This window comes from Choloepus didactylus, chromosome 5 (assembly GCF_015220235.1).
Source record: "Choloepus didactylus isolate mChoDid1 chromosome 5, mChoDid1.pri, whole genome shotgun sequence".
NCBI classification, from domain to species: domain Eukaryota; kingdom Metazoa; phylum Chordata; class Mammalia; order Pilosa; family Megalonychidae; genus Choloepus; species Choloepus didactylus.
Genome location: NC_051311.1, coordinates 92,737,208 through 92,763,813, shown reverse-complemented (window position 1 = coordinate 92,763,813; position 26,606 = coordinate 92,737,208). Strand labels below are relative to the sequence as shown.

General features: G+C 40.1%; 1 protein-coding gene across 4 annotated transcripts in view; it reads left to right on the top strand.

Annotated features, from left to right (window-relative positions):
- LOC119534302 (gamma-secretase activating protein) overlaps positions 1-26,606 on the top strand; it is a 120,564-nt gene that overhangs the window by 92,039 nt on the left and 1,919 nt on the right. For 2 of the 4 annotated variants that reach the window (XM_037836494.1, XM_037836492.1), the window contains exons 20-29: positions 9,049-9,177; positions 9,966-10,024; positions 10,807-10,838; positions 13,293-13,354; positions 17,030-17,125; positions 18,949-19,019; positions 19,460-19,554; positions 24,110-24,229; positions 25,134-25,195; positions 26,395-26,496. In XM_037836494.1, the coding sequence (XP_037692422.1) occupies positions 9,049-9,177; positions 9,966-10,024; positions 10,807-10,838; positions 13,293-13,354; positions 17,030-17,125; positions 18,949-19,019; positions 19,460-19,554; positions 24,110-24,229; positions 25,134-25,195; positions 26,395-26,496 (828 nt within the window). Of the gene's footprint in view, positions 1-9,048; positions 9,178-9,965; positions 10,025-10,806; positions 10,839-13,292; positions 13,355-17,029; positions 17,126-18,948; positions 19,020-19,459; positions 19,555-20,691; positions 20,775-21,317; positions 21,331-24,109; positions 24,230-25,133; positions 25,196-26,394; positions 26,497-26,606 lie in introns of those variants that run through there. The other 2 variants (XM_037836495.1, XM_037836493.1) reach the window with 2 other exon arrangements.

Sequence of the window (26,606 nt, the reverse complement as noted above, 5' to 3'; positions counted from 1 at the left end):
GTTCCCTAAGACCCTGCTCATATTTTTCCATTTTTTTCACCATCTGTTCTTTTGTGGGTATGAATTCGAATGACCTGTCTTCCAGTTCACTGATCCTTTCTTCTGCCTGTTCAAATCTACTGTTTTGTCTCTCCATTGTGTTTTTCATCTCCTCCATTGTGGCCTTCATTCCCATGAGTTCTGCCATTTGTTTTTTTAAATTTATGAATTCTTCTTTATGGTCATCCAGTGTCTTCTTTATATTCTTCAGCTCTTTTGTTATATCTTCCTTCATTTCATCGAATTTATTTAGCATTAGTTGCCTCAACTCCTGTATCTCAGCTGAGCTATCAGTTTGTTCCTTTGGCTGGTCCATATTTTCGTGTTTCCTGGTATGGCTTGTTATCTTAAGTTGTCTAGGCATCTGATTTTCTTGATTAGTTTATTTTGGAGCTTGTTTTCTGTCTTTTACTTAGTGGTTTTCTTGTTGGTTGGCTTTGTTCTCTGGCCTCTGTTATTCAGTTCAACTTATTCTAGACCTCTAACTTAGGTTCTATTTAGTTGATCAGAATTTTTCCCCTCTTGTTTTGTCTGTTTCTTGCTCTGCCTCTATGTAACCTTTTTGTGAGTGGGTCTCCTCACATATGGTCGACCCTAGTCAGATTTTCCCAGTCTAGTGAGGCCCAGGTCTCATTGGGAGGGTATGGAGTTTTCCTGAGAATGAGACCCTCCTATGAGGCCTTTAGAATTGTTGCTTTTCCTCTCCTGTCCAGCAGGTGGCGCTTGCCAGCCCGCAGCTCCCCGACCAGTGTAAGGAGGTATAGAGCCTTTAGTTCTCCTGGTGACTCTGATCCTGTCAGGGGCATGGCTGACTGAAGCCGGAATCTGAATTCCAGCCCCTGGGGTCTGAGTTCCCAAAAGGAGGACTGCCAGTTGAGCTGGACCTCCCTCCACTCTCCCAATCCTCAGAACTCCAGTTGTCTCTCAGGGGCACTATTCCCTTCTCCCCTCTTCTTTTTGGGGCCCCTCCAGGTAGATTCCTTGGTTAGCCTGAGTTGCCAATTAAAGACGGGGGTGGAGACCTTCAGTAGTGAATACGGAACTCAAAGACGCTGTGGGTACTCTGTCTCCCCCCAAGCCCAGCCTAGTCCCTCAACCTGGGCTTTCTGATAGAAAATAACCACATATATCACTTTTAGATTGAAAAAAAAATAGAAAAGAAAAACAAGAAAAAGAAAAAAGAAAAAAAAAGAGTCCCTTTTAAAAGTCTTTCCCCAGCCTGGAAGTTTTGTCAGTGTCAGAATAGAGCATTTAAAGATATGCTTTGGGCTATTGTCGGATAATTACTCTCCAATAGCTTCAGTTCCACCCCTGCTGGGGGCTATTGAAATACAAAAGGTAAGGGATCAGTGAGAAGCCAGAAGGGACAAAATGTAGGGGAAAAAAAATGGCTTTTTTGGAGTCTGGGAATGGGTGCCCGCTTTTACATGCCACCACTTCTCGGAGCCCAGCCCTTCTTTAGTACCCCAGCTCCCAAAATTAGTTAATTAATTTGTTAATTAATTCTGCATTTGAGGCTGGGTTGAGCCCCCCTTCTTGCCCTCAGCAGATTGCTATTTTATGGTTTTTTTTTCCCCCCTTTCAGGGAGCCGGCAGCAAGACAGTCTGTGAGGTCTGGGTGGGGAGGGGCGCCAGACCCCTGGTCCAGGGAACTTACAATGTTGGCTTCGATCTCAGGTTTTCCTCCAATTCCAAACTTGCATCCGATGTGTGACTGGTTACTGGAGACCCCGAAAACGCTGTTTCATATAGTTCTTAGGTAATTGCCAGATGCTCTAGGGGACAGACGAAATTCTGCACCTCACCACTCTGCCATCTTGCCCCCTGTTTGTTTTGTTTTGTGGGGAGAAAGTGACTTGTGTTTATGTCCTCCACTGTTATCTCCTTTAACATTCCTTCACTCCTCTTTTTTCTTCTGGCCCTTAAGTATCTTTAGCATTTGGCCCTGCAGACAATTATTTCTCGTGAATTGTCCTGAGTATGCCTGGGAGCTCTTTGGTGACTCCACACGGATCCCTGTGCTAAGGGAAGGTGTTAACTGCATAAGTCTGAAGAGCTGTAGATCTCGTCACAGCCCTCCATGTGGATGGTAGACACGTAGATAGGAGCCATCAGGGAAGGCAGGAGTTGTACTGCTGGGCTTGGCCTTGTCCCCAGAAGAGGATGTGCTGCGTTTGTTTAGACAGCGTTACCCAACCTCCACTACAACCACTCAGCACAGGAGACTGATCAGGATCTTCTGCCTCACAGGACACCTGGCCCTAGGATCTCTCACTTGTTTCCTGCTTCCATAATACTGCTCACTATAAGCTGCCTGTCTGCCTCTGACCTACTTCTTCTACCGCAAGTCCCAGCTCAATTATTTGGTGAGGATCTAGTTGAAATGCACATCCCACCCTCTGCTCCTCTCTCCCCATCCGTGATGTAGCTGTTCTTGCCATGCTTCCCTGATAGCAGTTGTCCCTCGACACCCATAACCTGACTTACAAGTTACGTTTAGAAGGTGTGCTTGCTGCCAGGCTTGTTCCTTATAGGCCAGTGGGACCCTTGTTTGTTCTGACTACATTTCCTTCCCATTCACCTTGACTCCTTGATAAGGAGTCAGGTCTGGGATGGGCAAAATGAAACTAGAAATGCGGTTTCCTCCTCCTCACTCTGCAAATGATACACGTGTTTAATATATGAAAATGTTAGACTGAATAAACAAGTTAAATTAGACGATTGTTACCTGAAAGACAAAGGACTTCCTCACTTTATAAAATGATTTCCCAAAGCATTTTAAAAATTAAACAGGAGTACATTGAAACCAGGTTCTTGATTTAATAGGAATGTCACCAAGACTGACCTTCCTAAGAGTGTTTCCGTCATTTTGTAAAGACATGGGTTGCCCTAGGAAAAGTGCCAGCTTTTATAAAAAGTTAAAAATTGCCCATGATTTAAAAACTATCCAACCACAGAAAGCACGTAAGGATTAGGAAAACAAACAGTAAAGACAATAAATTACTTGAATATAAAGATAAAAATTGAAAGAGCATGCCATGAACAGGGAAATAGGCTGTTTTTACCAAAGTATTTTTTTGAGTTCAGTTTTATTGAGATATATTCACATATCATATAGTCATCTGTGGTGTACAGTCAACTGTTCACAGTACCATCATATAGTTGTGCATTCATTCCCCCAATCTATTTTTTGAACATTTTCCTTATACCAGAAAAAGTAAAATAAGAATAAAAAATAAAAGTAAAAAAGAACACCCAAAGCATCCCCCCACCCTATTTTTCATTCAGTTTTTGTCCCCATTTTTCTACTCATCCATCCATACACTGGATAAAGGGAGTGTGATCCATAAGGCTTTCACAATCCCACTGTCTCCCCTTGTAAGCCACATTGTTATATAATCGTCTTCAAGAGTCAAGGCTTCTGGGTTGCAGTTTGATAGGTTAAGGTATTTACTTCTAGCTATTCCAGTACATTAAATCCTAAAAAGGGTTATCTAAATAGCATGTAAGAACGTCCACCAGAGTGACCTCTAGATTCCATTTGGAATCTCTCAGCCAGTGAAACTTTATTTCATTTCATTTCGCATGCCCCTTTTAGTCAAGAAGATGTTCTCAATCTCACAATGTCAGGTCCAGATTCATCCCTGGGAGTCATAGCCTGCATTGCCAGGGAGATTTACACCCCTGGGAGTCAGATCCTATGTAGAGGGGAGGGCAGTGAGTTCACCTGCTGAGTTGGCTTAGCTAGAGAGGGAGAGGGCCACATCTGAGCAACAAAGAGATACTCAGGGGGAGACTCTTAGGCACAATTATAAGCAGGTTTACCCTCTCCTTTGCAGTAATGAGCTTCATAAGGCAAGCACCAAGATAGGGGGCTTGGCACACCAACCTGTCAGTCCTCAATGTTTGTGAGAACATCAGCAACAATCCAGGTGAGGAAGTCCAATACTTTCACATTTTCTCCTGGCTGCTCGGGAGGGCCCTGCATAAATATTTTTATTCTCTGCCCAAGTTACTTTAGGATGTATCGTTATTTCACACTCATCTGTACAAACCTACAAGGTCTCACTTCCTATTCAGAGTTCCATGTAATTGTGGTATTTGAACAAACTGTACGAGTTAAATTGTTTAGGAAATATAGATCCTGCACGAGCTAAACATCTCTTCTCTTGGTTTCACATGAAAGTTGAAGTTTTAAAACACAATCAGTATCATCCTTTACCCTTTGGCCCAGTTTGCCCTAGTCTTAACCAAATCTGCTTCACTCATACCTCTAATTGAAGGCTGAACAGTTTTTCAGCTTTTTTTTTTTTTTAACAGTTTGTGTATGTGCTAATACTGGCATTCATATCTGCTGAGCTCTAGCTCTGAGTTTCAGGTGTCACACAGATACCCAAAGTTCCCCAAAGTATTTTTTAAGTCAGACATCTTTAGTGTATTTAATCACTTGTTTGGAGATCATTAATTATCTGCCCACAAGACTGGGAAGGCTGGAAAGACTTAAATCCCCTTCCCATTATGGCCATTTAGAAGTGAATATGGTTTTGTGTCTATTGGGGCTTCGTGCCCCTGAGCAGTTGGGAAAGGGTTAGGTGATTCCTGTGCTGTTCTGCTGATTCAGAGACTTGTTTGTTCTATGCTTCTTTTAAAAAGTGAACCATGTAATAGGTTAGAAGTTTTAAAATTATAATTATTGCTTTGACAAAGATGGAGCATCACTGGAAGTGATACCAGAGTTCAGTTTATGCATATGTTTTCCAAGACAGCAAGTTACAGTGAGTTCAATTTATATTTTAAATGTAATTTTATGATGCTGCAAAGCAACACTACTTCTTAGAAACCGAGCATCAGGCTGGCAAATTTATTCCTGCCATATCTGTAGAGATGAGGGTAACTTTGGTCTACTTCCCAGAGGATAAAATTGCACAACAGACACAGAGTCAAGGGTTGTTGTTTTTGTTCCTGTTCTCCAAACCCCTAGGCTGTGCTGCTCCTATTCATAGTTTTGGTTGAAGACATAATGTTTAATTCTTAAGGTTCAGAGCAGGGAAATATCTTAGCATTGGCTTTCTCGGGGTATATGCTGATTGTGAGATGAAATAGTTTAGAGTCAAATTTAGTGATTTCATTTTTAAAAATCCAGCCCATTAAAAATGGCTAATAGAACTACCTAGCTGAGCAAAGAAGAGGGGTGTGTGTGTGTGTGTGCGTGTCCGTGTGTGTGTGCGTGTGTGAAATGTAGGGGAAGACAAGACAGTCCATTTATAAACAGGAGGTTGCTCTTGCAGCCTGCAGTCCCCTTTACAGGCAGACTCAAGTGTTCCCGGGCATTGGTCCTGTGTACAATGGATGTCCCTTCCAGGACCATCTTGGCTTAATACAGTGCCTTGCTAGCTTTATGTACACATAGGCATTTTCTGTTTTAGTGTGTGCTGGAGATGGTGGATTTCTGTGTTTCTTTGGGCTGCAAGTAAAAGCTGATCCTAAGATGGGATCCACTGAAGAGCCAAATTGGATTGATGCTTTAGCCCTACTAGGTCAGCCTTGGCACACAGAGTAAAGGGTTTCCTCCAAGTTGGCTTCTTCCCCTGTAAGAAGAAGCTGGTTAATCATCAGAAGTAGGACCAAAGCCAGCAGACCTTTCAGAAATGAAAGGCAGGTGTTTTTTCCTGGCAGCAGTTTGCAGATGAGAGAGTGCCACAGTGCCTTTTTTTTTTTCAATAGATCATCTGGCAGTCCAAATCTTAAATGGGAAACAGTCCTTTGATGTAATGCTTTGGTTCTTTTGATAATTAATGTTTGTAATGAACTGCTTTTGGTAATTGTTCCATGTCATACAGGAGACAAAATGAGATTATTTCTGAAGAACAGACTTGGAATAATTTTCCTTCTTTCAAAATCAAAATTTAAAACTCCCCTTAGTGCAGAAAAATGTTCCTGGGTCATTTCTTCAGGATCTGATTTCTTCTAACACCAGAATCTCCCAGAAGTAGCTAAAGCCATGAATATTTTTCTTGTAAAGCATTACTTGTACATTATTTTTAAGCATTAAGAGCTCTTTCTAAGTAACTGGCAGTATGTTTCTTGTGCTATCAGGGCTTCCACTTTGCATTGTGGTGGTTGTTCCCTGATAAGTTCTGGGTTCCACAGCTGCTAGTTGACTGATTCAGAGGAGTAGCTTTCTGTGCTGCCAGCGTCAGCCATGGGTATAAGTGGTGAAATTGTGTGCCTTTGGCTGTTAGCATATGATAGTGCAGATTTACTGCCACCCCACCCCCTTTCCCATATTAGATACAACATCTGCAATTTTACCTTGGAGCTGCTTTTATTCTTTGGGTTAATTAACATACTGGTATTAACTTGGCATTGAGTTCCTTCCCCTATTGGCCCTAACCACTTCTTTAACCTTATCTCCTATATAACAACACAGTCACAAGTCTTTAAAAGGAGCTGGTTCTTTATCAGCTTTTAAACCAGAAGTGTAGACTGAGTAATGTATTTGAGGGTGGGAAGGAGACCTGGATTCAGGCAAGCTCGAGCAGTGTTCTTAGCCCTGGCTGAACATTAGGATCACCTGGGTACTTTTAAAAATCACAGGGTTCAGGTCATACCCCAGACTAATTACACCTCTAGAGAATAAGACCCCAACCTCAGTTTTTAAAATGCTCCTCAGTTGGTTCTAATGAGAAGCCAAGGTTGGGAATTACAATCTACAGGCAGATATCTGTGCTGTCAGGTTTTTTGTTTTTTTTTTTTTCCCTGATCTCTGACCTAAACCCAGAATACATGTTCTGTAACTGGTCTCTCAGTTTTTGCTCACCCATAAGATCCCCGCTTGGAACATCCTCTCCTTTATCCTTCACTTACTCAAATCCTGTTTCATCCTTTGGGTCCATCTAGTCCCCAGTCTTCCAAATAGACCTCCCAGTTTACGATGATCTTAAAAATTTACTTCCCTTGTCTAGTAAATATAAAGTAGTGACAGATGCCACAAATTGTTTTTCTCTGGACACTCTTAATATTTATATTATGACATCCAGCCCAGGGACCAGGAAAGACCTAGAAGTTCATATAAAAATATTTCTGGGACATTTGGCTAACAATCTTTCTTACTTAAATATGAAGGTTTTTTGCTTTGTTTTGTTTGTGTTTAAATTCAGATCCTTTTCCTTCTGACTCATTGGTTTTGAATTTCGGGGGAGGGGCATGGGTTCCTTTGAAAATCTGGTGGAAGCTGTAGACCTTCTACCCAGAAAAATGCCCAGATGCCTCCATGGACCTGTCGGGACCTCTGTTTTATCTGTTTGATCTCAGCTGAGAAAGGATTATGAGGAAAGGGATTTTTTTGAGGGGGAGCAAGGAGAAGAAGGTATTTTGGGAAGGTCTTTTCTGAGGAGCCATTGTGAGGTCTTCTGGCAGCCGGATGGCACTGGCCTGAGCGGAGAGACTGGATGGCAGGTAGCGAAGGACATGTGCTGCCCTCCTCTCCCCTGTCTTGTCCTGGCAAGGTCTGGCTGACCATGCGGTGAGACCCCCATGGCCCGGCAGGCGGAGCTAATATCTTAACTGACCACTAGATGTCACCGCAACACCAGTCAGTTCTCTGGATTTTGGCACTAGCATGTCTGCGCCCAGATGTAGGATAGCAAGAAAACTGTAGAGAATTCCTGTCAGAGACCCAGTACTGCCAAATGTCTGCAGGATTTGTTTTAATTATGGTTTTTCTTTTCAGTACAAGGAGGGCCAAGCGGTGGATAAAGATACATTTAATATAAACAAATGGAAAGCGAAAGAAAAGATGAGTCAGGTCAAGTAGGGAGTGAGAACTGACTCCAGGGTCCCTATCTCCCCTAGAAATGACAGTTTCTTGGAAACAGATTTTTCTGCCTTTGGGAAGAGGACGGTAGATGGATAGGTGTGTCAGGCTTCTAAAACAGCAAGTTGTAATATTATGTAACTCACTTACTGAAACTCCAAAATCTATTTAGAATAAATTGAGACTGTTTCCTTTCAATAGGAATTTTGGTTTTGGATAATGTGATATTAAATTACTATAAAATATCTATTCAAAGAGAGGAGAGGAGTGGAAGGAGCCACTTTTATCAAGTATTTACTGTACAAAATATCAAGCACTGTATGTGACTTCAGCACTATTATTTAATATATGTGTTTTTCTTGATCAAGGGATATTTTATTCAAGTTCTCTTTTTTCCTTGCAATGCAGCCAAGTCTGTCATCACAGGAGGCATTAGCACACTTTGCTTCATGGGCATGCATTGCACCCCAGGCCCCAGCCAAATCTTTTATAATTACACATATTTTGGCAAGAGAGTGTATATCATAAGTCTGTCTTCATTGATTAGAAAAAACAATTTGTGTCAGTTATATTCTTCAACATTAAAAATGCATTAACACTGCATTTTATTATTTTTAAATAAGTATAACAGATATATTGTTGCTTCAGTATAGTACAACTAATATCAATAATTCAAAGACCTACATAGAGCACCATCTACCTTCTGTTTTGGAGTACTTGACAATTGAATGTGAAACTAGTTCATTTCACCTTTTTGATTCCTAGGTTTTGGAAACTATTCTCGAAAGTAAATAAGCTTAGTGGGAAAGTAATCCTACTCCATCTGCCCCAAATTTTATGAACTTTTTCTGACTGCTTCTGGTGCTGCTAACACAACCTAACTCAGAAAAATCAGTCTTTGGAAATAAATAACTTGATGTGTTTAATATAGCCTTCCTGGCTTAGCCTTAACCCAGGGGGGGTGATACTGGGTTTGGGAAGTGGGCAGTGGTTCTCTCTGTTGTAGAAGGGAAGTAGAAAACAAAGTGGGAAGGCAAGATGCTTTGATCTCCCTATTTTAGACTTCCTATTGGGACTAGAGGGCCATCCTTCTTGAGGTAGACCCAGTTCTCCACAAGGATGGTGTGACCCTTGCTAGGTAGTTTGGACCACCAGGCTGGTTTCTTAAGATCACTGATGTTTTGTCTGTACAGGTGCACAGCTTTAAGGGCTACTGGGGAAAACTGAACTCCAACCTAGAATATGTTAAGTACACCAAGCCACACTTAAACTACAACAGCAGCATGGTCAGGAGAGAGTGGCACAACCTCATCTCGGAAGAGGTAGGCATGAATTAATTTGGGTTCCATAGAGTGAATCTGGTTTACAACAAACCAAGAAGCAAAAGAAAAGTGTATCAGATCCAAGTGACCCTCTTAAATCTAAAATGGTTTACATTTGCAGCATGCTTCCTACTTATCAGCTGATTTTGCATTACCACCGCTGATCTCACAATAGGCAGAGAGAGGTGCTTCTAGGATCTCTATTCTCCTGAGGAGGAAATGGAAGAGCAGAGAGGTTAAGGGATACACAGCATGTTCATAGTAGAGGTAGGATTATCTCCAGGTCTCAAATGAGTTTCTGCATTACTTGTATAATTAAAAATTGATTTTTTAAAAAATAAAGGTGTTTCCAGATTTCTGGTTGCCAAGGGCTAGGAATAGTGGAGGAAGAAGGGATAAAGGATAGCATAAGATGATGGAATAGTTCTGTATTTTGATAATGGTAGTAATTACGGGAATCTACATAGGATATAAAGTGACAGAAATATACACATACATTATACCAAAGTCAATTTCCTGAGTTTGATACTGTAGTATGGTTATGTGAGATGTAACCATAGGGGTAGACTGGGATGAGGTGTAGAAGGAACCTCTCTGTACTATCTTCTGTGTATCTATAATTGTGTCAGAATAAAAAGTTTTAAAATTAAAAAAAAATCTTGGTATTCTTTTTACTTGGAAGTATTTCGTCTTTTAATAGCTCTTAAATATATTGCATTATGTCCTTGCTGTGAAAAATGTCACCCACAAAACCATCAACTTTCTCAACTCTGACATCTTATTCCTAGAAATCAGGAAAACGAAGGTCCGCTGCATATGTGAGGAATATTTTTGGTAATGCAATAAAGTAAGTAAAATGAAAAGTTTTTGTATCTGTAAGATGTTATCTTTTACATTTTGATAATGCAATAAAGTAAGTAAAATGAAAAGTTTTTGTATCTGTAAGATGTTATCTTTTACAACTACTTTGTAAAAGACAAATTACATTTGTTGTGTATCTTCCACAAAATGATGCTGTCAGCTTAATGGGTGTGGCCACCCTGGCCCTGTTCTGGGGTTGGCATCTATAATCTTGAGGGACTGTAATGTGTTTGTGTGGGGGCCAGTTTCACAGGTAGGGGGAGAAGTTCATATGTTAAACCTTAAGCTTCCACCCTAGAAGGGATGATTTACAATGTATAAGTAGTAAAGAAAGCTCTTATTAATTGAATACTTTGAGGGGATGCAGTAGGTTAGTTTAAGAAAATGTTAGTGGGCTGGCGAGCTTGCTCTTATTTTGAAAGCACGTTTCTGGGTAGATGAGTCATCTCAGAGGGCTAAAATACAGGCCCCATTCCAGCCTCTGTTCTATTTTTCTGTTCCCATTATTTCCAACAACTGAGAGCTACAATTGTTCTAAATTATTGCTGTTGTTTGCACTGAAGAGTTTTGAGATTTTATAATTGCCTGATGTGGCTTTTGCCAAGTTGATTCAAGTTTTTGAGGTTTTCAGCAGCCTTCAAACAGTTTCTTCAGTGGTTTTAGAGGTGTTTAAAAGAGGATATCTTTGATGATGTTGTGGCCTTGGGCTTTTTTTTTTTTTTTAAACAATGCTTCCTGTATGAATAACATTGGATAATTTCTTTGTAGGGTGATTTCTAACCTAGAAGCAAGGAATTTGGGTAAGAGAAGACCTGCAATAAAGCCTTCTGAATTTCAGTGTTTTGATTTTAGCACTGTTCTTCTTCTTACCAGTGTGGGTTGAGGAGAAAACCACCCCCTGTGCTGCAGTAAAGGTTGCACCCTTTACTTTCTTCCTGTTAAAGTCGTCACGCAGCTCTTTCCATGTCTGTCTTGGAACCAGGACTTCAGGGACAGCCACTGAGTGTGCTTTTGCTGGAGGAGTCCCTGGGAGGTGGTCCTCTGGCTTTTGTCGTTTCTGCTTGTAGAACGTGCCCTCTGTACCCACAGAGTGCACTTTGGCAGTTCCCGTGGATTGGGGATTTCTCTCCAGCTGCCTGACCATTCAAGCCTGTTTGACTTGTATGTTCCTTTCCTTCTGGTCAAACTTGGGCAGGCATCAGGCGAGGTCCTAAGGTCACAGAGGTGAAGAGGCTCCGGGTAAACAGTGTGGTTTTGGGGAAGAGCTTGGGCTTGGGAGTTGGACGGAACTGGACTTAAGTCCCAGCTCTGCCACATGTTTACTTTGTGCTCATGGGTAAGTCATTTATTCATTTTGCATATTGTCCTCCTCTGGGCTAGAGTGAGGAGAAAATGTGAGCCAATGGGGCAACGTCTGTAGCACCTTGCAGAGTGCTGTATCACACCTGCTTTATTAGTGTGTAGGAAGAAATGCTAACACACAATTTCACAACAAAGTGCCAGTTATTATATAGAGTATATAGACCCAGGGTGCGGGGTGGGGTGTGTGTGTGTGTGTACGTGAGAGAGAGAGAGATAGAGAGAGAGAGAGGGCCTAGGTCCAGAGTGGGGATGGTTGGGGGAGGGAGGTCGGAAGAGGCTTCCTAGAGCAGGTGACAGATGAGCCAAGCCCTTCCACGGTGAGCCTGGGGGTAAGGGATGCTGAGCGTATTCAGGCACAAGCCTTTTTGTGGTTGTTGTCAATGGAACTCAGTGTCTTCATGCTAAAGATCAGTCTTCATTAAAAAGCTGTTGTTTTTATATCCCACCTCTGTGTTGTGGGCTTGAATGTTTTACATATTGTCAAGTGATCATGATGGAAATTATTTTACATGATGCATGCTGCACATTTCCACAGCTGTGCACACAGGCACACAGGAACCGTGATGGGGAGCTCACCTTCCTGCATGGACCGAGGGAGTCTGGGCTCCCTGAACGGCTCCGGGGAAGCAGCCTCCATTGGTTGGTTGCCCGTGCTTCCAGGCCAGGCCCAAAGCCAGGGTTCTGCCCCTGGCGCCCCACAGGCGCAGTGCACATGAGTCTGCCCCCCGTTCAGGGCCATGAGTGTGTGGGATTTGGGTCACCCTCCTTGCATTGGTGGGGGTCTGCAATATGGGAAATGTTGCTGGCCTGGTTGAGGTTTTTGTTGGGTCCACCCCTCCTGTCTCCACTTATAGAGCTACTCCTGCCTCTGTACTTGAGGCCTGTTTGCATCCTGCTGCTGGTCATTCTCTCTTAATACACTTTAAGCAGCTTTTCCCCCTTCCTTTCATGTGCTTTGCTTATACTAGTTACCCCTAAAGAAAGCTGTCACTGTCTAAAATGAAACATTCTGTGTAAAATTCAGGGATGCTGGGCACAGGGTTTGAATTGCTTCATCTTAACCCTCAGGGTTGTGTAGGATTGAGGTGGGATTTATCTCGAGGGGTCAAAAGGCATACATGCCCTCCCAGAAAGTGTCGTCAGACCACTGCCCAGGGGCTTCTTCCCCTCATGTTCAGCACAGTGCCTCAGATGTTCTAGGAAAAAAAAAGCAGCAAAGAAAGAAGGTGCCATTAGAGGATGTCAGGGCAGATTTTAGGATGAGACCTGTGTTTCCCTCCCCTCCAGCCTTCCTAATGCAGTGTAAATCATGGCAGAGAAAACGCCAATGGGTTGAACCTTACATATCACTTTTCCACCTTGATCTAGCACCTTCTTAGTCTAATAACTTATGCCATGTAGCACTGTTGACCACAGTAATTGGCTGGTTCTCTCAGCTCAGTAACTCCCAAAGTCACTGAACTTCATGGGAAAGAAAGTAGAAGGGAGCAGGTGATCCTCCAGCCAGGCCCCAACCCTGCATTTACTGCCTCCTTAGGGTTAAGGGAGTGTTCAAGTCTCTATCTCTAAGTGAAGCAGAGGTTCTTAGTGGTGAATTTGATTGTTGAAGAGAAAACTGAAGCCAGACCCTTTTGGTACTGGAGAGCGTGTTCCTTATTTTCTTTTGGTCCTGGCCTTTATCTCTTAGTTTCACAGGGCCCTCTGCATATCACCTGAGTGGTAAGTTCAGCTTGTAGGACTAGGCCAGGGTTATCTACTGAAAAACTTGAACCCTATAAGGGAAGAGTTACATTTTCCCAGTGACTCAGAGAAGGGAAAGCCAGACAGATTCCTCTTCCTTTTAGCCCTTTTCCTAAAACCACCCTGCTCCACTATGGTGTTTTTTATTTCAGAGCCGAGATTAACGCCCCTCTTCCAGGAGGAAGATAGCAACCAGAGGCTGCTCATGGGACTTGTAAGTGGCTGGTGGGTTCTTTAGGTGCTGGCAAACGTTGGGCCCCAAGAAAAGGGGAAAGGGCTAGATTATGCTTCTCATTTTAATCTTATTTTCATTCATTCTTTCAACAAATATCTGTGTTGGTCACTGTGGTAGGCCCTCTGTGTTCAGTAGTAAGCAACATATATATGATTTCCGCCATTTTGGGACTTGTAGTCTAATGGGGGAGAGAGACTTTAATCAATCACCTGAAACAAAGATATAATTACAAATCTGATAAGGAAATATACAGAGTCGAGGAGGGTGTTTAAAATAAGGAACTCATGTTTAAAACAGTGTTTAAAACATGTCTCTCTGACATCTGGATTTGGGGTTTAAAATAAAATAGAATAAAGTAGTCTTTCTCAAGAACTCTTACCACAATGATGACAAAAGAAATATAAATCAAAAATTAATTGAAGAGAATTGCTAAGTAATTCCAAACCTTTAAAAAGCTCATTAAAGAGATATCTAGAAAGTCTTGCTAAGTAATTACAGACTTTTTAAACAGCTCATTAAAGAGACATCTGGAAAGTCTAATCAAGTATTTGTAGTACTCTGCAAAATTAGGACTGGGATAATCCGTTACCTTATATGTGGCAAGTTTAAAAATATGAGAAAAATGTGTATATTTATATTAATACCCTTGAAAATCCCCTTTAAACAAACAGCTTCTTAGCAAACAGAAATTACACAAACTGAGCCAAGAAGAAACAGAAAACCTGAAAGCACAATAACTATAAAATAATTTTAAAAAAATTGCAAATATTAACTCCAAAAAAGTCCAAATTATTTTTTGGGTTAGTTCTTTCAAACTTATGACATCCAGAAAGCTTCTCTATCATGTAAAAAAAGCTAGCATAACTTTCAAAACCTACTCTGACAATGTTGATACAAAGAAAAAAGCAGAAGATCAATTTTACTTATGAATACAGATACAGTAAGTTTAATACTATCCAGTAGTCTATTAAAAATATCACATGGTCAAGTAGGGTTCTTCCCAGGAAGGCTTAATATTAGGAAATATATTAATGTAATTTCATCACATCACTAGACCAAAAGAGGACAAAATAAGATCATCTCTCTAGGTGCTAAAAAGTTGATAAAAATAAAAAATTCTACTCCTGGAATATATTATCTCAATAAGACAAAAGAATAGGCCAATACTAACACTAATAACCACATCCTTCTTAAAATAAGTGGAGGCATTCCTATTAAAATAAAAAAGAAATTAAGAAAGGTTCCTTGCCATTTCTCTATAATTTTACATTCTTCTGGAAATTCTAACCAATGCAATAAGATAAGAAAAAAAAAGTAAAAGAAGGAACTATGATTGTCTAATGAAAAAAATAAATAACCGGTTGGGAAAATGGAAAATAATATGGGACAAATTAGTAAGCTGAGGATTCTATATTTGTTTCCTTCTTTATTAGGATTAATCAGTTAGAAAAGATAATGAAAAGCAATATTCTATTTCTACATATTTCATTTTTAGGGTTAATAAAATTAAAACCAAAAAGCCAATGAAATTTCTCTTACAATTGACTAAGTAATTTACTTGACAAAGTAAAGAGAAGTGGTGCTGGCATTATCAGCTATCTCAATGTATTATCAGTCTACAATGATAGCAACAATATGGTTTATGTACAAAAACAGTCAGTCACTGAGCTCTAGTTAAAATTTGAATCTTTAAAGTATGGTTAATGAGGTATTTAAAATCAATGTGGAAGAAGGACTTTTTTTCAATAAATCAATTGGTCAGTCATTAACTATTTGGAAAAGAAAATTAAGCTAGATTTCTCCTACTCCAAATACCACCACTTTATACTGTAAACCAACAGAAATATCAGATAGATTAAGAAGTTTAGTATGAAAATTAAACTGTGAAAGAACTTGAAAAGAAATGTATAGTTAAATAATATTGAAATAGAAAGTATTTAAAATGAATTGTTGAACATGGACATATAGGAAAAGATAGATTTGACTGAATGAAAATTTAAAGCATATAGAAAAACAAAAGCAAACAACAAATTTGAAAAAGTCATTTACAACACATGAAAAATGATTAACATTTTGTGTATAATAAAGTAAAAAATCGGTAAGAAAAACAACACACCAGAAAGGAAATGGATAAAGGCTGTGGCCAATCAATTTTCAAAAGTAAATGATGAAAAAATTACCGAGTTGTGGAAGAGAAGAAAAAGAATGTCCAACATTGCAATAATCAAATAAATGACAAATAGAACACTTTTTTGGCCTATCAAATTGACAAAGATTAAAAAATCATACTAGCAAAGTTCAGTGCGCAGGAAACTGGAGAGTCTCATGCAGAGCAGTTGAAATTAGCATACCCAATGTGGAGGGCATTTTCGTGGTATCTCTGCAAATCTTAAGTATGTGAGTCAACAAATTTCATTTCTAAGGATTTAGAATTAGGATAGGGCAAAAAACTTCTGTTCAAGGATTTTTTAAAGTGTTATTCATAAGAGAAAAAAATTATTCCATATATACAAGAAAGAAATAATTCAATTATGATACTCTCATCAAATAAAATACTGTGCAGCCATTAAAACTTGTGTGGTAAAAGTATTTAACGACATAAGGAAATTATTACATGAAAACAGATTATACAACATTCAAAAGGATATACACACCAGAAAAAAGTAAAATGCCCTCACAGTATTAAGGGGATTAACACAACTAGGATTATGGCTGATTGTGATTTTCATCCTTATGTTTATTGTAGACAAATTAAAAAGCACAAAAAAGTGTGAATTAGTTCTTAAACAGTTTTAAATGTCAAATGAATTAGCACACGCTGGTGATTTAACTGAAATAATATACCACTATGCCTTAGCCCTGAAGGCCATGAGCTGGGTTTTACTCAATGCATCCTATGTGTGAATCTGCTAAAACAAAAGATACATGTTTGTGTGATGTCAACTGTACCAGTCCCATGGGCTGATTATTGGAGCAAAGATTTCTCTAGCCTGGAGGGCCACTATATGAGCAGGGTATCAGACAAAAGGGAAAAAGAGAGGATGAAATAGAAGGAAAGAGGAAACCAGAAGGTGGGGAGGGCTGGAAATGCCAGCCTTGGGTTGGGGAATGCTGAGGATTATCAAAACAAAGGGTATAGAAACAAGCCTGCTTGGACACTAGAATGAATATTTCATTACCTTCACGTCAAGGGGCTGTGTCGAGTATCTATACCAACTGTGAAGTGGGAGGTACCTGATGCTTTTCCTTTTTACCCTGTCTCTGTCCTTCCGAACACCCCAAACCACTGCCCCCGTCATCATAGTAACTTATTGTTTAGAGTTGTTCCTGTTAGTTCCCTATGCTTCAGAAGTAGTAAATTTCAATCCCTTGGTAAATCCCAAAGTCTTTGATTTATAAGTTGCCTAGAGCTTGACTCTCAGTTGTTCCCTGAGCTTTGGGTGAATCATAATATAGTTCCTCCTGAGGAAAATGTTGGGGCCCCATGATTTACGCTTAGTACAGGAATCTTGAGGGTGTGCGTTTCTGGTGATGGGATCTTCATACCCAATATTGTCATATTGATAAGGAATGCTAATAAATGGATCTAATTCAAGCCAGTTGCAGGTATTAATGAGTAGGGGTTGGCTTATCTAATCCATATCCTATTTTTAGATGGTGTCTGAGCTAAAAGAACATCTTTTGAGACATCTACAAGGTGTAGAAAAGAATAAAATTGAACAGATGGTTCTGGACTACATTTCAAAACTGGTTGGTTTTGCTTTTTGTTCTGTTCCCCTCCCCAGGATATAGTTCCCAATATGTGGGTCAGTGAACCCATTCATGTGTTTTTTTTCCAGTTTGGTTTTTGGAGTTGTCTCATTTTCAAATCGGTGTGTTTGGTACTAGAGATTGAAGAAAAGGAAATAAGAACCAATAAACAAAAGGAATTTGGTTTGGAAGGCGGTTTGTTGCCCTTGATTTAACTAATAAGTCTATGTTTATGAAAGCATAGGACAGTGATGAATTCAGCACAGTTGCCAAATGTTCACATCTCATCTTAGCATCTTCCAGCTTCTTATTAAACAGTAGGTAAATTTTTCTGTACATTGAGATTTATGCAGACATGAGAAGACTTGAACCTCAATTCTTAATTAACTACAACAGCCCAATTAGGTAGGATTCCAGCTTGGTTGTTTAAATCCTGCCACAGTAGAGCAGTATTGTATAAATACAATACTCACTACCTAGGGACTGCTTGTTGAAATGGTGTGATCCAAAATAATAATAGAAGTCCATGTCTAAGTAGAAGCGATGTGGCTAGATTAAATTTTGAGGCTGTCTTGACTTTTTCCAAAAGGTATAAAGAGTTGAGTTCGACCCTGCTTAGAAACCTGAAATAATATACTTGACAAATTTTTAAAATTATGTAAATAAACAGAAAGAAATAATACTCCAATATTTCTTCCAGTTTGATAAGACCAGTGTGAAAATGGGCTAGCATACAAATATATATATTCCTGTATTGAACTCTGGCAGATTAGTAAAATGTGAGATGGCCCCGATTTAATATCTGGATGTTTAAAGTTTTCTGCCTTTATAGCAGTCCTTAGTGTCTGTTATTAAATAAATTGATCTTTGAGCATCTATGGTAAAGTTTGAGTTTCACAGTCTTCAATATGTAAGGAGAGGTTGGTATTCTCATATGCTGATATTTATAACCCAGGAATTGAATTTCTTAAATAATTCTCCTTTGCAGTAGAACTGTATTGAGGAGCTCACCTTATAAAATGTGTTACTGATCTTCCCCCATGTTGATATTAGTTTACTTTCTTTGTACTTTAACTAATAACACTATTTAACACACCCACTCATCACCTTTCTTTCTGTTGACTTTAAATCTCACCTTCCAGAGTGTTAGGAAGGGTTTTTGCTCAAGCATTGTTTACCCCTCCTCCCCACTGCCTCAGTTAATCACATAAAGGTTTAACACTAGTTTGTATTAACAATCCCTCGAACCAATAAGACCAGAAATGGTATAGATGTGGTTTCAGAAAGCTCAATGCCCTGGCTTTCCCCCTCATTTTACAGATGAGGGCACTGAGACTTGGAGAGGATAGGTAAGGTGCCTAGGGTTACACAACTAGTAAAATGTAGAGCCTGGACTTGAAACTAGTCTTACTCCACAGCCCATAGCCTTGACCGCCTTTCTCTTCCATGTCTCCATTCTTCTGACTGTCAGCTGTTGGCCTTTGCTGCCTGGTGGCTGGCCTAGAGCAAACCCAGCAGCACTTGACCTTCACTGATGGATGAGGGTTGAGAGTGAATGGTGGGGCCAGTTAGCTCAGCTTGGGAAGCTCAGCTGGGAACACTGCCCACCCAGACAGAGGGTGCTCTGTTAGACTCTGGTGCACATTTTCAGTCTTTCCGTTTTGGATTCTGGTGCTTCAGAATTGACCTCAGAAAGGCTGGTTCTGTGTCTTGGCCAAAGCCTGAATGCCAGCTGCCCTGAACATGCCCATTAGAGCTGTGGAGGGTTCCAGGGACCCTCAAGGGCAAGGGTGGGAGGTTAACAGACTGTCCTTGCCCTCCAGCTGGATCTCATTTGCCGCATACTGGAAACCAGTTGGAGGAAACATAATCTTCATTCCTGGGTTCTCCACTTGTACGCAAGTATTTCTTCCTCTCCTTTATCATGGTGTACAAAGGGCCAAAAGAACTCTGACGGCTGCCTATTATAGCAAAGCCCTTTGAAACTTAGCAGTTCAAAGCTGTTCTCAGCTCTGATCCCACCTATCCTTAGTTTTGTACCTAACATTTAAAGTTATTCCCATTATTTCACCCATCATCCTTCCCTGGCATATAGGGAATGAGGAGGGAAGGGCTCATGAGCTCAATACTGCTAAGAAGAGGAAGTTAGGTTAATACACTTTTTAATTTATATGCCTACCATCTGATTAGACTCTCGCCATTGGACTGATGGTCGCCGCCATATCTATGATTAACAAGAATCCCCTCAGATGTGGTATTTAGAGCCACTGCTTAGAATGAACAGGGTTTTTGGCATGAGCTTCTTGGTGATATGCTACCTTGTATTTTTTCCAGCCACAGGCCTGGCAGTGCTGCTGAATTTGCTGTCTTTCACCTCATGACCAGGATTTTGGAAGCTACTAACAGTTTGTTTCTACCCTTACCCCCTGGTAAGTCTTGGCTCTTTGATCCTTTGGCATAATGAACTAACTTGTTCTTTCTCCTTCATGTGGTCCCTAGACTTTAAACATTGTGAGTCTGATGATGAGAACTCTAGTATGTGGGAAATTGTATGTCTGGTGTCACTGGAAGAGAGGAGCGCTGAGGTTGGGCTCTGCTGACCAGATCTTCCCTGCCTATTAAACTCTACTATAGCTTGTTGTAAACTTTAGGGTCCAGGCTGGTGCCTCTGCAACATTCTAAGGATAATTTGAACCAGTGGAGGTAACTCAGGGCAAGCCCAGAGGTCTCTTTCTCTGATGTCTTCAGGCCTAGTTTATCTGATTGTGATGTCTGAAGGTTAAGACTGAAGGAAATGGGTCATAAATTTATAAAATTGAGCTGAAAGCACTTGGAAGCTAAAAATTTCCCTTAGAATTTTAACATAGGACCAAGTGAGGCCCCAAAGCAGCCCTGGGAACATGTGTATATAATAATTAATTTAATTTGGTCATTTGGTCATTCCATCAACAAACGTTTGTTGAATAACTATTATGTGTGAGGTGCTGTACTAAAAATTAAAGTGGTTACAAAAATTAACAAGAGTCTAGTTGGGAAGATATACATATAAATCCGTATTCATTTTAAGAAATAAATAAGCTTCTCTTTGATACAATCTACCTGATTAGTGTTAAACTATATGTTATCTAACACTGCATAATATATATCAGATGGTTTTATTTAATACATTCATTCATACATCTCTCCATCATTCCTTCCTTCATTACGTTTCAAGCCAACACTTATATGGTGTCCATCTTGTGCCAGGATCCTCTTCCAAGTACTTCAAGTAAATTAAAACATATAATTTTCATAACAATCTAAGTGGTAGGATCTTAGATTGAACCATATTAAATTGCCAATATCCAATCAGTTTTTGACCAATGAAAATGGAACTTCGGTATGATTCCAGCTAATATTATTCCCATTTTATAGATGGTGAAACCAAGGCACAGAAAGGTTAAGTCGCCTGCTTACTTTCACATAGCTTTTAAGTTACAGACCCAGCTTTCAAATCCAGGCAGTATGATCCAAAATCTGTGCTTTTAACTACTATTCTGTGTTGCTGTTTGAATTTTATATTCCAGTTGCATTAGTAGATGTTGAAACATTGACTTTTTGGGGCCCAGAGAATCCCCACAGCACATCTCCACGTCACTGCTTTTTTTAGGTATGTGGTACAGTTAAGAATCCTTCCTGATTCCTCCATCCAGATACCTTATTTCATAAGGTCTGTTTGTAGGTGGAGGCATAAACAGGAGTTTCTGCTGACTTTGTAAGAATCTGAAAGTAACCATTTGTGAGGAGAATGGATGGTTTTCAGTTATTCCAATGGAATATGAATTGTGAGATGCCCTCTAGAAAGAGTGAGGGGATTTGATGAAAACTGTTTATGGCTTTTTGGCTTAATTCTTGTTAGTCATTAACACAAAAGATTGGTAGGGGAATGGATTGACAGTTTGTAGCCCATTTGTTAAGAAATGAGACTGACTTAACTGGGGATAGTATTATACCTGGAAGATCACAGAAGTCCACTTTCTATAGAACTCTTCATTCCTTCACAGAGATAAGGAGAAATGTTATCCATACTGACTGAGAATTATTATTAGAGTAGACTTAATGGCATATGTCCATGGGTCAAATAAGGAAGAAATACATCTCTCTCTTTCTTTATCTCTTATATGTTTATTTCCCTCATGTGATGTGAAAACAGAGGTGAGGAAGAGGTAAGTGACCCTGGATCTTTTGTGAGTTTGCACATGTGTATATAAATACAAGGTATTTGTATGTGTAGATCTGTAAGGGTGCTTGCTTTCCAGGCCTACTGGACTAGTGAGGACTCTCTTGTTAGTTCCAAGTGTCAGAAATCTGTGATTTGAATGGGTTCAAGAAAAAAAGGGGAATAAGGACCACAAAAAGGAAGTCATGGCCTAGAGCTGGAGCATTTGCTATTTAAAAGGAACCTGTGTTCCTCTCACTGGCTAAATGAGGCCCTGGAGGACGAGGACTGCAGCTGAATGGAAAAGTGCTCTCATTCAGAATTGGTGCCCAATTTTAGCCAATTTGCTCTGTTGCTCAGAGCTGATACACAGAGAGGAGGCCAAGAATTGGCCATTGAATCTGGGACTGTGCTCCAGGTATACAGCAGGAGGGGTCATCCAGGGACCCTTAGGACATGGCCATGGGGCTGAAGAAAGAATTTTGAGTCCAGAAAAATTAAGGGATCAATAATCTATTATAAATTTTTCTTCAGAAATACTTTCTTAACTTTTTAGTCCTGGTAGGAATTTCCAAAACAAATCCATTTGGAAAATCTCATGCTGCTGATTAGCTAGTAAAATCACTATTTATTTGGATTCAGGGAAGATGAACTGGACTCATCCTGGTGTCAGCCAATTAACAAGTGCTTGTGGGCAGAATTTGCACTTTATCTGACCGTTGATGTTGCCAGGATCTAAGACTGTCCCGCTGCTCATGATTCATCTACTCAGAGAGAAAAAAATTACATGATTTCTCTGAATCTAAGCCCCTGCTCTTTGGGTACCATTCCTCTGTCGTGTGAACTCCTATAATTAGGCTATGATTCTTCTCCTTCATTCTCCACCCACATCCTATCAGTTGCTAACCCTGCGCACACTGTCATGCTTCTCCCATCCCTTCTTTCGTCTTTCATTGTTGACCTAATAACCTCTTGCCTGGTGGGTTAACACAATAGGTCTTCCTGTAGCAAACTGTTACCCCAATCTATTCTTTGCCTGTTGCCTTATTAATATTCCAAAAGTAAAACTCGAAAATTGTTTCTCTATCCTGCTCGAAAATTTTCACCTTCCCCAAAGTTTCCTAAGAAATGAACTTGCTGTTATTCAGCATTCTCTTAAATAAAGCTGTGATCTCAACCCCTGTCACATGTTCTCATAGCACCCTGCACTTTTCCTTCATAGAACTGGTCACATTTTAAAAATATATATTTATTTTTGTGATTATTTGTTTGCCAGTCTCTCACCCATCAGAATCTACGGTCTATGGAAGCGGCATTCATCCCTCAGTGCCCGGTGCATGAATAAACTTAGTTTTCCAACCTTCTCATCTTTCCTTTATCCTCAAACAAAGCTCCAGCTGATCTGAATCATGTAATGTTTTCTCAACATGCTCCCTGCTTTCTCACCTTTGGGTGTCTGTTTATATTGTTTCATTAACTCAGCTACCAGTTACCAAGGCGGGATAATGTTATGGTTAAAAGCCAGGCTAAATTCTGATTACCCAGGTTAAAACATCAACTCCACTACTTATTACTTATGTGACCCTGAGCAAATTGCTTAGCTTCTGTAAATCTCAGTTTTTCTCACCTCTGAAATGGGAATCTAGTAGTTCCCATATCATAGTGTTATGTCTGAGGATCAATTGAGCCAGTGCACAGACTGAGTACTCAGTACATGTTTGGTATTAGTTGCTGTTGTTATACCAAGTGCTTGGCTCTTCATAGACCTAGCTCTAGTGCTCAGTACAGCCTTGTGGGAAAGTACTGGCAGTTTCTATTTTAGAGATGAAGAAACTGAGGCTCAGAAAGGCTGAGTTACCTACAGCTAAGTAGCACAGCAGGATTTTAGCCTAGGTCTGCTCATTCCAAACCTGGCTTTTTCCGCTGTGTCCACTCATTATATCTTTCTTTGCCTCAATTCCACCCTTAGGAATTGTATTTATCCTTCAAAGCTCCCTTCAAATCTCTTCTTTTCCAACAGAACTTTTCTGGTTGCACCTGATCTGGTATCTTCTTCTCCCTTGTAGTCTGTTGTTATTTTTTGGCATGAAAACCATACTTTGAGCTCTAGGTTTGTGAGTATTTATGGGGAGTCCTCCCCATGAAACTTAAGTTTGAGAGAGTGCCTAACTTTCTGCTGAATTCCTATAGATTGCTATCAGGCTATGCCATTTTCTTCCTTTCTTTTTTATGGTTATGTCCAGGTGACTCCAAAAACCTTTTCTCTAGGGCATGCCCAGAGATCAGGTATATAAAGGGCATTAATAATATGGGATTGAGGTTTATAATTTCTGAAAGATTTTCTTTTTGTTCTTAATCATTTTATAAACCATCCCCTTCTGGTCCACCCCCTCCCCCTGCCACCAGTCATCAACCTTTAAGCATGGGCATATACAGAGTTTGAAGCTCTTCTGTTAATTGTTCTCTGTTGCCAACTTACTGTGGAATTGCAAAGTATAAAACCAATTTTCACTAAGCAGGCTTTGCCCTCTTTCTGCCTAGGATGGGACACAGAGTGAAGGGAATACATACTAGTTGGGAACTTACTTTATATCCAGCTCTATTTAGTCTTGATCCTACAAAGGAGAAAACTCAGACTTTGTCTTTCAGGAACATGTAGTTGGCTCTAGATGCCAAGCATTGACCTGAGGGCTTTATTTAACATCGTCTTTTTACTGCTCTGAAAGGCTGGGGATGCTTGCTGACCACGTTTATCCATGTTTACTCTCCTGGACTTCTCATCCTAGGTTTTCACACTCTGCACACGGTCCTTGGTGTCTGCTGTCTGCCTTTGCATAACCTGCTGCATTACATTGATAATGGAGTGCTGCTTCTCACAGAAACAGCTGTCACGAGGCTCATGAAAGGTAAGAGGCTTTGCCTGTGCCTCTGGTGCTAGGTCCAGCTTGAGCACCACCAGGGCTGGCTTCTTGGGTGTGGACAGGGCAGTTGCATGGGGCCCTGATGCACTCAGAGGAGCCCAGGCTTGGTTTAATGCTCTGCTGTTGCCATGTGGAAATTCTTAATCATATCTCAACAAGGGTCTCCTTATCTTCGTTTTGCACTGGGCCTACAAGTGATGTAGCCAGTCCTGGTGAATACAGTTCATTTCCTGTAACCATCCTGTTTCCTAAATGGATCAATTTAAAGTGACTTAGCCCTTCTAGAGGTCCCAAAGAGCCTCTTTACTTCTTAGTCCACATACAGCTATTAAGAGTCCTTTTCTGAACATGAGGTCACTTGAGGCTAGGAGACTCCATGGGCTTGTTTCTCAAGAAAGTGTCATAAAATGGCTTACTGCCAGCTAATTAACTCTGTCATCTCAAAGCTAGACTTCAAATGCAAGCAAAAGTCATGAGAAATGCAGTGTTTATTTGAATTTGAACTTTAAATAAGGTCTGTTTTGTGATCACTCTCACTTAAATCATTCAACTGTAGTATTTTTATATAATATATTTTATATAGTATATTTTATATAATATATATTGAAGCATTTGCCATTCCTCAAAGTACTTTATGTTTTGTTAGTCCACAAAATTGCTTGTGACCAGTAGCCTGCTATATAACCATGTTCCATGATATCTAGAAACAGCTTCATTAAAAACCCCTGTTTATTTAGAGAGAAACAAACTAAAGTTTCCCAAGTGTTGTTAGATTAGCCGGAAAATACAAGGTTGGGATATGTATTATCAGGATGAATCACTGAATTAATGCTAAGGTATTAAAATTGGAGATTCCTGTTTTGTTTGCCAATCTCTGACTTTCTTGTAGATCTGGACAATACAGAGAAGAATGAAAAATTAAAATTCAGCATCATTGGGCGGCTTCCCCCGGTAATCCTGAATTATATTTTATTTTCTCCATAAGCTTTAGATGAGCCTCTTTCAATTGCTTCTTGGACGAAGAGCATCTGCTTGCTCTGAGCTAAAGTTAGTTGAATTGTTTCACTTTTCAGCCCTTTTCCAAGAAATCCCATCCATCTCCACCCGTCTGTTGGCTGTTCCCCACAGGGGTTACAAAATGCTTGTTCCTCTGGCTTTGCACTGTATTGGCACTTTCTCCCCTTAGGAAACCACTAGTATTTACAGAGTATTTACAGCTGTGAGCTTGAGGAGAGCAGAGGGGAAACGTGTGTTTGCCATTTAAAGCGATAAGACATTTAAATACGGGTGAGATCAGAAGGTTCTGGAACTGTATTTCCTTCTACTGTGGTTTTCACTACAGTAGGAAAACATCCCCAGGTCAAAGGAATGAGAGACATGAGGGAAAGAGATATAAAGGCACTCCTTGTTTTTATGGGGACTATTAGCTTTCCAAGTCAGAAATACTATGAAAATATGAAATTCCGGAGCAAGGTTTTCCGAGCCTCTGACTCTGTGAACTTCCTGACCCTAAGAGGCTCAGCCCACTGTTCACATACCTTGAGCACTTGGATTTTTGGCATGATCTTCCCGCTAAGGGATGTCAGTTGCCTTTCTGAACCTAATCATCTTGCTTTGTGATGGTTCCTTGCCTCAGTGGCAGATTGTCCACGGCTAGATATCTTCGGAAGTTGTTGCTAAACATTTAGTTTGGTCTCCAAATTTGATTTTTTGCCCCCCCCCATCCTTAGGGAATTAAAGTTTTCTGGCGAATACACTGGCAGAGAAGTTCTGCTAATATAAAAATGCTTACTAATATAAAAATGCTTACTACCTTAGCTTCCTAGCAGAACTTCACTTAGGGCTGACATACCAAACCCCAGTTTGAAGAATAGCAGACAAACTTCATTGCAGAAAAGAATTTGGCATCAATAACATATAAACTCCCTTCCTCAGGGTAGGAGTTGAGGGAGTATTTATTCAAAATTCAGAAGTATATCTCATAGGAACATGGCTTTTCTCCAAGGGTCTATTAACCATAAAGTGCCTTTTACACTAGGTAGCTACTGTGGAATAATAATTTTAAAATTATGAATAGATATAAGGTGAGTGTATTTAATGCACTGTGAGATATAATCTCCTTTATGTATTTTCCTATTGCATAATAATAGCTTATTGGTCAGAAGATCTGTCGACTTTGGGATCATCCTATGAGTTCTAACCTTATTTCACGGAACCATGTGAAGAAACTGCTTCAGAACTATAAGAAACAAGTGAGTCTGTTTGAAAACACAGCCAATCTAAGTCTTTTTGGGTCCTATTTGCACATTTCAACATACCCACATGTGCAGCAGTTGTAGATCTTATCACTTTCTTTGAATTT